The following is a 14,695-nucleotide window of genomic DNA, read 5'->3' on the forward strand; positions in this document are numbered from 1 at the left end:
TGAAGGCTGGTCATTTAGTGAAATGTTCCACCAGAGTAACAACCAATACGTTCTTGGAGAAAACTGTGATGTGTGTCTGCTGAAATAATTATGTGACTTGTCCCATTTTAAGAAAATTTTGATCTGGAACCCTATATGGGACCATGCTAAAAATCACATACTTTATGTAGATTTGTCTCTTGGCTAATGACCTTATTCAGACTGAATAAGACTCACTCGAAAAACACAATTGGCTTCAGAGTATTCTTGGAATCCATGTCAGTGTTCGAACTGAGGTTGCTGTAGCTGAAATTATGGACAAATCAGACCCATATTGAAAGCCACATCCAGCCATATTCAGACGTCCCTCGCATGTGTTCAACCAAGCTCACTAATAGGTCTTAGAGAAACAACATAAACAGTTGGTTTGTTGCCTTTGCTACTTCACCCTCTTGATGAGAGGAGCATTCAGTCAGAACCTCCCCAGGATGGAGCCAAAACAGACTTTTAGATATTTCTTTAAGGTTTTATAAGGAACAGAATGGGGAGTGACATCAAAGGGAATTGTTACAAGCTGTACTATAACAGGTAGCCAATATTATTACAGAACAAAACCGAAAGGAACAACAGCAGGATATCAAATATGCATAAAATTGTAACCGAGGAAAACTATACCATCTAACCTAACTTTTACAAACTAACGTAAAAAAAAATGGGGTGTGGGGAAGACTGAGAGCGAAGGGAAGTGTAGACGAGCAGGGACATTTTTCACTACCTCAGTTGATATTGAACAACACTCTCATACATTGCACGTCGCTGATCCCAGAAAGTTAATTCTTAAGCTCGGTACACATTTAACGATGTGCCCCCAGCTGACCTGTCGTGCGACGGGACCCAGCGGGAGTCCCGGCATCGGCAAGTTCATACACACTTGCTGATGTGGGGAGCGATGGCAGGAGCCATGCTGCATACGGCAGCATGGTCCTTACTGACGATGTCCAAGGTCCGACGGGCAATGCTGCTGACGATATTGAGCGTACACACTAGACGATGTTGCCGACATATCATCTAGTGTGTACCGGCCATCAGTCTCTTCAGATCATAGATCCTTCCTCCATCTGATATAATGGACTTTTGCATGTTTTTCATTTCCTGCAAAAACTGGTAAGAAGAGGCCTGCTCCTTTTAGAGGGAAGTTTTTTGGGCGTAATAAAATATAACCTAATCTTATAGGTCATCTGGTAATTTCCTGAAATTCTGATATATATGAGTCTTATTGTTATCTTTTTTTTTTAAGCCAACTTATATTAGGGGATTTGTGCCCTATTTTGTTATTCTGATCTCCTGTAATATAACATGAGCTATACTCTTGTCTTTCAGTTCACTCCTGGAGGAATGCCAGTGGAGGTGGAGGAATTTTATGTCAAGTACAGAAATTTGTATGTCACTTGTACCAGTTTCATGTTCTATACAATTTTATGTTAAGGAATATTTTTATTTAGCATACTATACCTATGCAAATGTAATTTAGCTAATTTTATCAGGTTTTCTGTCTTTTGTTTAGTGCTTGGTATATATGGGAAGGGAAGGCCATGTTGAGCAATTTGAATGTTTTTACCAAACCATCTCATACAGCGCGCGGCCACCAAAACAATTCTTTTGCAAACTGAAAAATCTGTGTTTGATTGGCATATCAGATTTTCCTCTGTCCTGTTTGTCCTATGTGTGAGGTTATTGTCAAACCAAACGGGCAATTGAATTGGCTGCAAGGTTCCCAGAAGCCTTGTGGGTTATTATGTCTTTGTGTGATGAGTGATTGTTTAATTACTATAAATGGGTGTATAAACATGAACCACAAGGCTACTATGGAGCCTCGAGGCAAATTGAATTGCCTTAAACGCTTACATTCCCTTGCTGTTCACTCATGGCTGCCCTCACTTCTTTAAGAGTTGTCCTTAATGTTACATTCAGCACTAGTTATTGGCTAGTTCTACTTTATTTGTGCGCAGTCAATTTGCACTGCTACAATTTCGAGTGCAGAAAATGTTTTACTTCCTTCTCCACACTTGCAGGGGCATGTAAAACCTTTTGATATACAGTAGATATTCTAAATCTACACACACAGGTTTTTGTGATATAATTATGTGAGACCTTTTTTAATGTAACCTTGCATATAACAACTGCATTAGTATGCACATCATTTTCTAATGGGACTGTAGCTGTGTTCAGAGTTAACCTACCACATTCAATATCATGCTGAAATGCAATTAGCATACACCTGGCTTTAATATGAGTGATTGTGATTCAGCCCAAACAAAGGTCAGCTGTTGCTTTTCTTGTAGGTTTTTCTTGCATATTACATGGTTGACTATTATCAATATATGGAGAAAATATGGCACAACATGGACATAGTCAGGGCATCCTTCAAAAGTTGATGACGAGACAAGGTGAACAGTTCTGTAGATCTGGCACGGGGCCCAGGGTATTAACTTAGGAGTGCAGGAAACTGGTAGGCTTCAAGATACCACGACTCATAGGAAATACAGGTACTGGCAGACTAGAGATACCAAGAATCACGGATCCAGAGAGATGCAAGGATACTAGAATTGGAACAGGAGCCCAAGCCACTGGGCAGCCTCTCACCTAATGGTCCGAGGACAATCAGGCCAGAGAACTACTCCAGTGACCAGAAGAACCTGAACTCGAAACAATATAGCACTGCCGGTCTGAACCTGGGAACCAAGTCATGAATAGGAGTCTTATGTAACCAGGGAAGAACTAATGAAGCTATATTCCTGGTACAACTCTTAAGCAAGACCTGGACCATAATCCGGAAGGGGAACTCAGGATAGAGAGACACTTCAGGCACACACAGTACTGAACACCTCGATGCTATAAGACTGACCCGATCATGCCCCCTAGACCTGGAACCCCAACGCAGACTGTCAGCCCAAAACAAGAGCACACAGTACAGGGTAATCAAAAGAGTCAACCTAGATTATGCAGTAACCCACTATAGCCACAGAGTGTAGTGATACTGGCAACACAGTCAAGATGATGCCCGCACAACGCAGAGTGGAATCCACAAAGGTGATAAGATGTGTGGCAACAGCAGATGGTATGCACCGCAGGTACACTGACAGAGCTGGAATTGGAAGCAGTCTGTGTGCAGCGTGGGAGCCGCAGCGCTAATAGATGGTACACAGCGTTAGGTGGAATTCAGATAGCAACAAGCGGACTGTGTGTGGCGTGGAAGTCGCAGTGCTGAGATTATTATCCTTTATTTATATGGCGCCACAAGTGTTCTGCAGCACCTTACAAAGTACATAAACAAATAATTTGACAAGTGACTTACAGTACAATACAATATAAAACAAGGACATGGATAATATACATTGCTACATAAGTGTCCATAACACCTAGATATGCAACAGAGCGCAAGCAACCAAGTGTTAGGTGCCCTGGTGACGGGTAAGAAGTAGATGAAAGTAAAGTAAGGAGAAGCAGAAGAGGGTAGAGGACCTGCTCCTAAGAGCTTACATTCTAAAGGGGAGGGGCAGACAAACAGGTGTGACACAGATGGGGTAAACCAGGAGGAGGGAGCATGTAGCAGCAAGTTAGAATGGGAGCTGGAAGGCTTTGATGAAGTAGTGGGTCTTGAGAGCCCGTTTGAAGGATTGTAAAGAGGTGGAGAGTCGGTATACAGCGGCAATGGTAAACAGTCCAAGTGGTTATCTGTATGTGGCATGGAAGCCGCAGCACTGAGATGCAAACAGCGATGGTACAAGTGAGTTATGGTTAAGTTTCAGCAAGGAGAGTATCCACAGGAGAAAGCTCTGGAAACACAGGAGACACTGAGCCTGGAACGATCCTCAGGAAGGAATACAGTTGTTCAGGCAATGAGTCTTTCCTAGTCCTGGAAATAGTCTGGTGCATAAATATTGGGACATTGACAGACTTTTCATATTTTGGCCTCTATTCACCACCACAATGGCTTTGAAATAAAACAAACAGGATGTGCTTTAACTGCAGAATATGAGCATATAATATTGCCCGAAACACTTCAGAATTCATTCTGCTGCTCTTGTCCACAGTCACATCATCAATAAATACAAGGGAACCAGTTCCATTGGCAGCCATACATGCCTACGCCATGACACTATCACAACCATGCTTCACTGATGAGGTGGTATGTTTTGGATCATGAGCAGTTCCTTTCCTTCTCCATACTCTTCTCTTCCCATCACTCTGGTACAAGTTGATCTTTGTCTCATCTGTCCATAGGATGTTGTTCCAGAACTGTAATGGCTTTTTTAGATGTTGTTTGGCAAACTCAAATCTGGTCTGCCTGTTTTTGTGGCTCACCAATGGTTTACATCTTGTGGTGAACCCTCTATATTCACTCTTGTGAAGTCTTCTCTTGATTGTTGACTTTGACACATATACACCTACCTCCTGGAGATTGTTCTTGATTTGGCCAACTGTTGTGAAGGGGTTTTTCTACACCAGGGAAATAATTCTTCTGTCATCCACCACAGTTGTTTTCCGTGGTCTTCCAGGACTTTTGGTGTTGCTGAGCTCTCCAGTGCTTTCTTTCTTTTTAAGAATGTTCCAAACAGTTGATTTGGCCACACCTAATGTTTTTGCTATCTCTCTGATGGGTTTGTTTTGATTTTTCAGCCTAATGATGGCTTGCTTCACTGATAGTGACAGCTCTTTGGATCTCATATTGAGAGTCGACAGCAACTGATTCCAAATGCAAATGTCACACCTAGAATCAACTCCAGACCTTTTACCTGCTTAATTGATAATGAAATAATGAGGGAATAGCCCACACCTGTCCATGAAATAGCTTTTGAGTTGATAGTCCCATTACTTTCGGCCCCTTAAAAAGTGGGAGGCACATATAGAAACAGTTGTAATTCCTACACCGTTCACCTGATTTGGATGTAATTACCCTCAAATTAAATCTGAAAGTCTGCTGTTTCATTTCAAAGCCATTGTGGTGGTGAATAGAGGCCAAAATATGAAAATTCTGTCAATGTCCCAATATTTATGCACCTGACTGTATATAGGGAGTGGTAACAGGTAATTGGTCAGAGTGACCAGGTGAGCGGTAATCACTGGGATATTCTGTTGGAGGTTTTAGACACAGCAATAAATGAATGTTTAACCCTGTATGGGGCGGCTAAAACCACGATTCCTGACATCAAAATGTATATGACAACATTAAATGAGCTACAGAATATCTTCTTCCATATTCTTCTCTACTGATATGGTGGCAAGTTGGTACCTATTTCTTATTAAGAAAAAAAATCTTATTTTAAATTTTGGAGAAAAAAAAGCTATCAAGGTATGTTTGGGGAAAACAACACCACTTATAGAACACCATATATCTATTGTGGTGGTGGCAGCATCATTCATGATTCAATTTTATTTAATGTCACTAAAACATTACTAAAAGCAAAAGTGAAATTACATTGTGATTGCACATCTAAAATATAAATATAATACAGCAAATATTAAGATTTTAAACTAACAAAGACATATGGAAAGAATCTATTTTGTAACTTGCAACTTTTGTAACTGTAATTTTGTAAGTTTCTTAGAGGACAACAAGGAAAGAAGGGAGTGACATGGGTGACTAGGATCAGCCATTATCTTATGTGCTTTTACTAAGCTCCTCTTAGCAAACATGTCCTCTTTGAAAATGATTGACCAATAGTTCTCTCGCTGCTTTAACCACTCTAACTAAAGATTCAAGGTCAGAACATGTGGAATTGATGCACCACACAGTGATAGTGTAATTTAGGAGGCTCTGAATTAAGCAACTATTGAAGTTTATAAGAAAATTACTCTAAACCCACTGTCCGCAGTCGTCTTAAGAAGAAAAGGTGTTGCTGAGCCTTCCCAACAACAACTGAAATTTTTGCTGTCCACAATAAATCATCAGTAAGATTAATGTCTATGAACTTTAAATCCACTGACAATCTCTACATCCATGCCATTCAAGAACAATGACTGAAGGGCAGTTTTTGTAGATCTCCTAAAATCTATCACTACCGCCTTGGTTTTCTTGTCATTTAAAAGCAAACCATTATCCTCCACCCACTTAACAAGTTGCTCCACCTGCTTCATCTTGGACTGGGGTTCTACTCAGTTTAGAGAGCATTGTAAATTACTAAAATCAGCACTCCCAGAGCGCCTAAAGGTGCCTACACACTTGGCGATTTATTTTACACAATCTGGCCGATTCCGATGCATTAGAACGACAGATTGTGTAAAAAAAAAATAATGCCCAAATCGTGAGTCCACACTCACGATGCGATGCGCATACCCGCTGGTTGCACATTGCATCGTCAGATCTGCCGTGCTGTAGGGCAGATCTGCCAAATTAGCACCCGATGCACTGAAAAAAGTCTGGATGCAGGAGAGATCGTTTGAAGATTGGACACCAAATCGTGTGCAGAGCTGCCAGGGAGAGTTTCAAAGGAAATCGTGCACGATGCCGGATCGTCAGCAAGTCGGTAAGTGTGTAGGCACCTTAATATTCAAAATAATGACACTCTCAACACCAATACAAATGTGAAAAATTAAATATAGAATATTTACGTTCAGGTCCTGTGCTTGCAATTTCCTGTATACTCAAAACTTAATCCAAAATAAAAGTGGTACATAAAAAGAAAATACAACAATAGTTTAATACAATCAATAAATTATACCACGGTGTTCCAGAATAATAATAAAAAAGGTACTTCTTCCACCATTTTTAAGTAAAGCAGCAATAGAATTCTCCTTCCATTGATCACTGTTCATTCACTAGATACTCACTGGCAGAAGAGGTATGCAGGCATATCATGATATCCTTTAGTTATTTAGTAGGGCTGCCGCTGTCGGGATTAGAACTGCCGGCCATGCGGCCGGCGGTATTACATACTGATTCCGTATACAGGACATGCACAACCCTTCACACTTTTCAACACTGCAAAATAGTTCAAGGTCCATCAAAGTTCATGTGTGCAGAGTTGATAGAGTATTAGTTTAGGAGTATGCACACTTTTTCAGCCAGGGTATTGTAGTTTTTAAGTTCTTTTCCCTAAATATTATCTTTCTTTTTCTTTTCACATTGAAAATGTTTTGCATGATTTATCTTGATTTCAGGCTTTATATTGCAAACATTTAAATACGGGTGTATATATATCTTTTTTAAATGCTACAAAATGTCGACAGGAATAGAAGAATGTAAATATGTATGGAACATGGGAATATTTCCATGAGTTTATCTCTTAAGTAGATATTAGATTGCTTTTCGTTGTTGTCTAAATAATTCTATTGTAAGTGTATTAATATGATTATTTTGTGATGGCTGTCTCTTACAGTTCGTACCTTCACTGTAAGTGGGCAACTCTCGAAGATCTTGAGAAAGATCCAAGGATCCAGCAGAAAATCAAACGATTTCGTAACAAACAAGCGCAGATGAAGCATATTTTCACTGAGGTCAGCCTAATGTGTGAGATAAGCCTTAGGTGCAGAAACTGTGGCCGGGACCTAAATGGGGTCAGATAATCTGTTTTTGGAGTCCCATGATTGTCCAGTGTGCTATTAAGAATCACTACATTTGAGATGCCAGACAAATGACACACAAACCCTCAGAACACTAGCTAGGAAAGGTTAAGCACCACTACTAATCTGAATTGTTTTAGTTTTTTCTTTTTCTTATTTTTTCTGTTCTTCACAAATATAAACTGAACAAATGTAAATATAAACTGAACAAAATTCTACAACTCACTCTCTACTTATTCTGAATTTCATAATTACTGATATGTCTGGCCTGATATGTCTGACCTTATTTGACTACCGTACTTGTACTATACTAAGTTATTTTATTTGTTATTATATTTTATTGACATAATTACTGAACAAGACATTTTTACAGTTTACTGCACATTTGACTAGGGTTAGAGCACCTTAATGTATTTGACCTTTTAACTCCATCAGGTTATAGGAAGGCTCACAGCAGTGAATATATTGCAGCATATGCATGCCGTTCTTGTGCCGGCAGTGACCTGTCCTTTCCTATAGTCATGTGATTAATATTGAGGACATCATTGCATGTGACAGGGTAGTGTTGTGATGTGAGTAGCCACAGGCAAAATTATGGTTGACCAATATATTTAATTTTTCTCCCTTAGCCAGATGAGGATATGTTTAATCCAGACTATGTGGAGGTGGACAGAGTTTTAGAAGTGGCTCACACAAAGGACTCTGATACAGGAGAGGTTAGTGCATTAGTACTCCTAAAATGACACATTGGCTACACTTAATAATATTTCAAATAATTATTGTACACTGTATGCGGGGAATTTTAAGGATGAAAATAAATCAAAAGATCATGTTAAGGCTGTGGGGAAATGACAAGGGAGAAAGGAAAATGGCCAAATTCCTATCATTGTGTAGTATAAAAAATAATGCATAAAGCACTATTTCCTATGCACTCATCTACCTGAAATAAATACATTAGGCCTTTTATAGGTGAGTGCCAGAGGAACGTTTATGCATTTTACCTCTATTTGTACCTTTGTCTGATTATATGATGCCTGTTTTTCTTTTTCTAGCATTGTGTGCAGAGGCATCCAGGGAGGTCTAGGGTTGCATTAGATTAGTTCTGGGCCCATTATGTGATAGATTACCTGTTTACACTAAAAGCAGGTAATCCATCACTTTACCTCCTGGTAAGTATTACTATTAAATTGTAACTATATGATACTCCGATAAGTCAAAACCATTCAATTGGCAGAGGTGTCTAGAAAATGTTTTGTAAAATTGTGTAATTTAAGATCGGTTATTTTCAGAAGTTTTTCAATTTACGCTATATATTAGGTATTTTGTTTTCTTGTATTGAGTGATAATATTTTCTCTCGCCTATTGCTTCTTACTCACCAGTTGAGATTCACTGTAATTGAACTTAGTGTTATTTTCATATGTTTTCCCTGGGGTGATAACTACAATGAACTCTAAACAAGAGGAATTTAATTTATCAGTGGACCAAATTCGTGGAAGCAGAAATAAACCTTAGACTCTGCTTTCTATGTCCAGTATCAGCTATTGCCTACATTAATATTCCTCATGCTCTCGCAGGAGGTGACACATTACCTGGTGAAATGGTGTTCGCTGTCTTATGAAGAGAGTACCTGGGAACTGGAGGAGGATGTTGATCCGGGTAAAGTAAAGGAGTTTGAAGCACTGCAAATTCTGCCGGAGATTACTCGAACGGTATTTTAGGCTTCTTTTAGTATTGTGTTGTCTGTATTATAAGCAAACTCTGCATCCATGGAAGAAGCACAAATTGGTCATATAATAGGCAGAACAAAGTTTAATGTTGATGCGAAGCTGTGCTACTTCCTGTGACACATAGGGAACACAGACCTAAAAGAATTAAGCTTCACTCACTGAATTTAGCCTATGTAGTAAAGCCCTGTTAGTACCCAATTATGCCTCCTTAGTTGCAAGCGGAGATGCAATTAAATTGCCCATGACTCTGGATTGTCAGTGCTTGTGTATGATCGGTTCTGATGCATGTGCCATGCGAAAACACACAATAAACTCTGCGAATTTGTTCAGCATTGCATCAGCCTCTAATGCCGAGTACACACTAGACTATAAAAGTGAACGATAATATTGTTCATATTATCTAGTGTGTATGGTCCGAATGACCAATGATGCGTGCTCCCGGGACGATAACTACGTCTGCTGTCGCTCAAACATGCAGGTCAATCTGACGATATCGTCAGGAACTGCCTGTTTGCTGATGTGACAGGATGACGTCACTGATTGATATTGTTTAGTGTGTATGCACTATGTCGTTTAGCCGGCAGTTCCAGGGCAAACACTGACTATATCGCTCATGGAGTATATCGTCTAGTGTGTATGAGCCTCTAGTGTGGTGTGACCCCTACAGGTTCAGTTTAATCTAACCCGGCCACTCTTGTACTGGACAGCATGCAGCTTACCCCCTCACTGTGTCTGTGCAATCTAGCGATATTATCGGTTGCACTTATTTACGGTGTAATACACGTAGTGCAGCAGACTTTTTTTTTTCTTCAGAAACATTTGAATTTTCATCCTTTCTGTTTCCCCATTGAACTGCCTATGGAGATATTGGTTATTCTGGAAATGCACCTCCATGTCTCATGTCATGGAGATGTTAGGCTTGTAGGTGGGACACTCATACAATGCTTCTATTTTCCATCGAACATGGATTTTAAAGGCCATTATCAAAATGCGATCCTGCCGCTCATGTGGCATTTTCCGAGCACATTTATCTGCATATTAAGATCGCGGCATCTGCAGGAATTTGACTGTCAACATAGTGGTTTCTCTATGAGTGCAACATTGAATATTTTCTGCTAGGTGCTGAACAGATTGGGACATGCTGTGTACTTATTACAGGCTAGGTGCAATCTGGCTTTGGGCTCAAATCCAAAAAATAGATTTTGTTTGCTAGATGAAATAGTTAAATTGCATTCAAGGGAAAGGCTTTCCCAGGTTGGCAATGGGGCTAAAAACTATTTTTGTCCCAAAAAAAACCCTTTATTTTTACATGTCTTCAGATGTAGTCTGGATTGGAACTTGGAATATACTTTCAGTGAGGTCCCTTATGCACCTTTCTGGTGCACTAGGTATGAAATAGCACATTTTAAGTACATTCCTCTAATTTATAAAAACATTTAGCTGTACAGTATTGACACATGTAATAATGATGGTTTATCCTGTCTTCGATTTAAAGAGTCCATGTTTTCCAGGTGCGTAACTAGACATTTGTCAGCCCTGTAGCAACTGTTTGTAAGGTCCATTATGTACAACCCAATGAGGAAAAATCTATAACTGGGAAGATGGGCACCATTCACTCTTCAGCTGTGGACCCCATATGGGTTGCACACCCTGCATGTAGTTACGCTCTTAGGTTTTTCCTATCACAGTTCAAATAGAGCTGGTCTGGTTAGTGATCCAGGCTGGGTGTTCTCCAGTACCACCATCATTTTATCAGATGTTTATTTTGGTTCAAAAAGATATGAAATGCACAGAAGATCAATAAAATGATCTAATACATAATTACTTTCTGAACTTATTGCAATGCTTGTAAATTAGCTGTTCTCACAAATTTTAGGGTAATAGCACAACAGATGTGTCCTCATACATCTTGCCTCAATATGCCACGCAGTGCGACTTTCCTGGCGTGAGTGAGCCGCATGGTCCCGTGCTACTCTGCTAGCATCGAGTGTCTTTTTTTTGGCAGGTTATGCATCGCAAAGCAATGTAACAAGGACACACCAGCCTACTGTGCTGATTCATTTGATATACAACACTGGTATATCTGTATGTACCTGAGTCTGTATGTACCTGAGTCTGTATATGAACCACAACGGAACTTGGAATTAAAAAACTGCGGCCGCTACATTGTGGCACGCTCTCCAGACATTTAACCTGTAATCCATCCTGATTCCAGTGTAATAGTGGCCCCCTGTTCTCTTGGACTACAGATTAGATTTGTTCGACTTATGCTACTGATTTGAAAAAAAGTACAAGACAGTTGGTGTAGAGGAGTCTACTCCTCAAATCTCAGTCATTTGTTGCTAGGAGCTCCAGTTGTATTTCCTGCCTGCTTTATATTATCATTGCAGAAATTGTGTATATCATTGGAGATCGACTTGTCTTTTGTCATAACTCTCAACCTCGCAGGTCTCTATAGCAGTTTGGGGCATGTCTAGGCCCATGGTGGACAGGTTTCAGAAACACTGCTCAACCCCTTGCAAATCGGGGCAAATGTCTTGATTGCGGGATAGTTGAGAGATATGTTTTGAAGATGTATTTCATTAGAGCAGTGGTTCTCAACTCCAGTCCTCAAGTATCCCCAACTGGTCATAGTTTGAGGATTTCTATCTGTGGAAGCAGGTGGCACAATTGCTTATCCAGCAAAATAGATGAACTCACCTGGACATTCTACGGATCTCAGCCTTGCAGCTGTAAACATGATTATTAACTATCATGTTTACTGCTGTACTGCCGGTGCCAGACTGGGTTACAATACCAACACAACCATGTAAGTATACTAACCCTAAACCTAACCCTACCTCCCTGCAGCCTAAACCTAACACCCCCACGCCCCTGCAGCCTAAATTTATCCCCTCCACACAGCCTAACCCTAATATTATAGGAGGAGGAGCTACCTGATGACTGACTAGTTGCTTGAGGAGTGTGAAGAATTAAATTCCTCTTGTGACCAGGGTGTGGACTTTTTGGGTCTGTACTCCCTTCCCTGAGGCATCTGGGGCATGTTAAACTTAGGAAAAAAAGGATGATTACCTTTTCCTTATGTTTAGATTTTGTCGCAGAACCTGGAAAACTTCAGATAAGAAGTTTGCCATGCCCAGGAAGTTTGTGTGTCTCGGCAGACTACATGCAGAAGTGGGAACAATCCAAGGCAACTATGCTTCCTGTCCGTGGGTAGGCGTCCATTAGAGGCTCGCTTGAGAAGCTGGAGGGTTATCTTCCATCCGGTGGCTATCCAGCCTTATGCTGCCTATGGCATAAGTGACTAGAGCCATGGAACGTTGGTTGGACCAACTTCTCATGGGTCTTCAGACCCCACTAGGAAGAATCTCCTGGACTTGGCAGAACAAGACCAGGGTGCTACAGAATATTGCGAGGCAGTGCAGGATGCGGCTTAGATGGCTTCCAGGGCCTTTGCTTAGGGATATCTCCACTAAGGGCTGCATTCTTTTTGGACTGGGGTTAGATAAGAGGTCTCAAGAGGTTGGAGGTTGGCCATTTCTGAGCCTGTCTGCTTGGTAAGACATTTCGGGGCCTGAGGCATCTGAGAATCCTACTGACTGACAGGGTGGCTTTCCCGGAAACCGCAAGCCTTCACGGTGGATGCCATCATAATTCCATGGACGTTCCGTCTAGGGTATTTCTTTCCCGCCTATGTTGACTCACTTAGTGAAACGGATCAGAGAACAAGGCATCCTGGTGGCCCCAAATTGTACCTGACAATCCTTGTATGTTGACGTTCAAAGACTGTCAGTTTGGCAGGGCTAACGTCTTCTCTTGGTCCCAGATATGTTACAACAGGGTTCCTTTCTTCATCAGGACCTACCTTGGATGGTTTTAATGACTGAAGCTGGTCTCTTGAGTGCTTACCGGTTTTTGTCCAATGTGGTGTAGACAATGTTGCGGGCTAGCGTAGCATATTTCCTCTCTTCATCTCTCTGATTTCCTTGATTTCCACCCTGCTGGATGGTTTGAAGGCAGGGCTCCAGCTGGGCTCTCTAAAGGTGTAGTCTCCGCGTTGTCCCTTTTATTTACAGCTAATTCTTCCGAAGGTTTGCACTTGTTTGCAGGGTGTTCTACATGTCCTGTCTCGATTCCTCCTCCCAGTAGCTCCGCGGAATCCGAACCTGGTCTTATTGGCCTTCAACAGGCCCCCTTTGAGTCGGTTGAGCTGAAGTTTCTGACTTGGAAGCTTGTCTTCCTTATGGCCATCACTGCAGCCTGGCATGTTTCTGAGCTTGGTGTTGTAAGTCGCCTTTTCTTATTTTCTATAAGGATAGGGAAGTTTTGGGTGTAGTCCTTCGTTTCAGCCTACAGTGATGTCGGCTTTCCACATTAGTCTGGACATTGTTTTCCCTGTGTTTCGGGCATCTTCTTCCTTTGAGGATCAGGCAGGTTTGGCTCTCTTGGATGTGGTCTGAATACTTTGTGTTTACGGGAGAACATCCTCAGGCGCACTCATTTGTTTATGATGCGATTAAAAAAGGTTGGCCAGCAGGAAAGCAGACTATTGCACGGTGGATCCAATCTGTCATTCTCCTGGCTTAATCCGGCTCAGGGAGACATGCTTCGGAGCAGGTGTCAGTGCATTCTACTAGAGAAGTGAATGATTCTTAGGCTACATAGTGTGTGCTTCAGCAAAGTGGTTGTGTCGTGCTGCTACCTGGTCCTCTGTCTACACGTTTGGCAAGTTTTTTATCGTTTTCCTGTTTTTGCATAAAAAGATGACACTTTGAAAATGAAAGTACTGTGTTCAGGTTGTCCAAGCATATCCTCCCCTGGGAGCGGCTTTTGAACGTCCCATGGTGACCAATGTTCCCCCGATAGGAAGAAAGTGAAAGTAGGGTTTTTGTTCTTGTCTGATTCCATCTGGGTGACACTGTATTCCCTTTCTTACGATTATTTTTGGTTTTTGCAGGTTTGCTTTTTAAGGTTCCCATCCACTTGCCGATAATAATGAGCGATTGCATGATTACGACATCGTAATCGTGCAATCGCTCAGTTATCGGCTGCACATTCGGCATTTAAATGTCTAAAACTACCAGCGAGGCGCGCGCCGGCTGGTCGTTTCCGACATCTATCATTACCTGAACATAACGGTCAACCTGGCGATCGTCGTCAGGTTGCCCATGTTCGGGGGATGATTGATGTGCATACACTGAACGTCTGAATGTTCAGCGTATGCACTTCACCCCTAGGGAGACGACTGCACGATTATGATGTCGTAATCATGCCGTCATCCCCGCATCTACAAGTGGATGGGCACCTTTAGTCTTATTGTTACCCTTGGTTTAGAGCTTCTTTTAAAGTTGTACTGATGACCAGTGGTTGCAGAGGGGAGAAGCTCATGTTATAAAGATAAAGCTAATTTGAAGTGCCAGCTCAT

General features: G+C 41.3%; 1 protein-coding gene across 2 annotated transcripts in view; it reads left to right on the forward strand.

The window, feature by feature from the left end:
- Positions 1-14,695, forward strand: part of CHD6 (chromodomain helicase DNA binding protein 6) — a 194,667-nt gene that overhangs the window by 67,436 nt on the left and 112,536 nt on the right. For both annotated transcript variants that reach the window (XM_088480666.1, XM_088480667.1), the window contains exons 7-10: positions 1,360-1,418; positions 7,359-7,476; positions 8,172-8,258; positions 9,118-9,252. In XM_088480666.1, coding sequence (XP_088336792.1) covers positions 1,360-1,418; positions 7,359-7,476; positions 8,172-8,258; positions 9,118-9,252 — 399 coding nt within the window. The remainder of the gene's footprint in view (positions 1-1,359; positions 1,419-7,358; positions 7,477-8,171; positions 8,259-9,117; positions 9,253-14,695) is intronic.

The sequence above is a fragment of the Taudactylus pleione genome, unplaced genomic scaffold (genome assembly GCF_031769625.1).
Source record: "Taudactylus pleione unplaced genomic scaffold, aTauple2 ptg000256l, whole genome shotgun sequence".
NCBI lineage: Eukaryota > Metazoa > Chordata > Amphibia > Anura > Myobatrachidae > Taudactylus > Taudactylus pleione.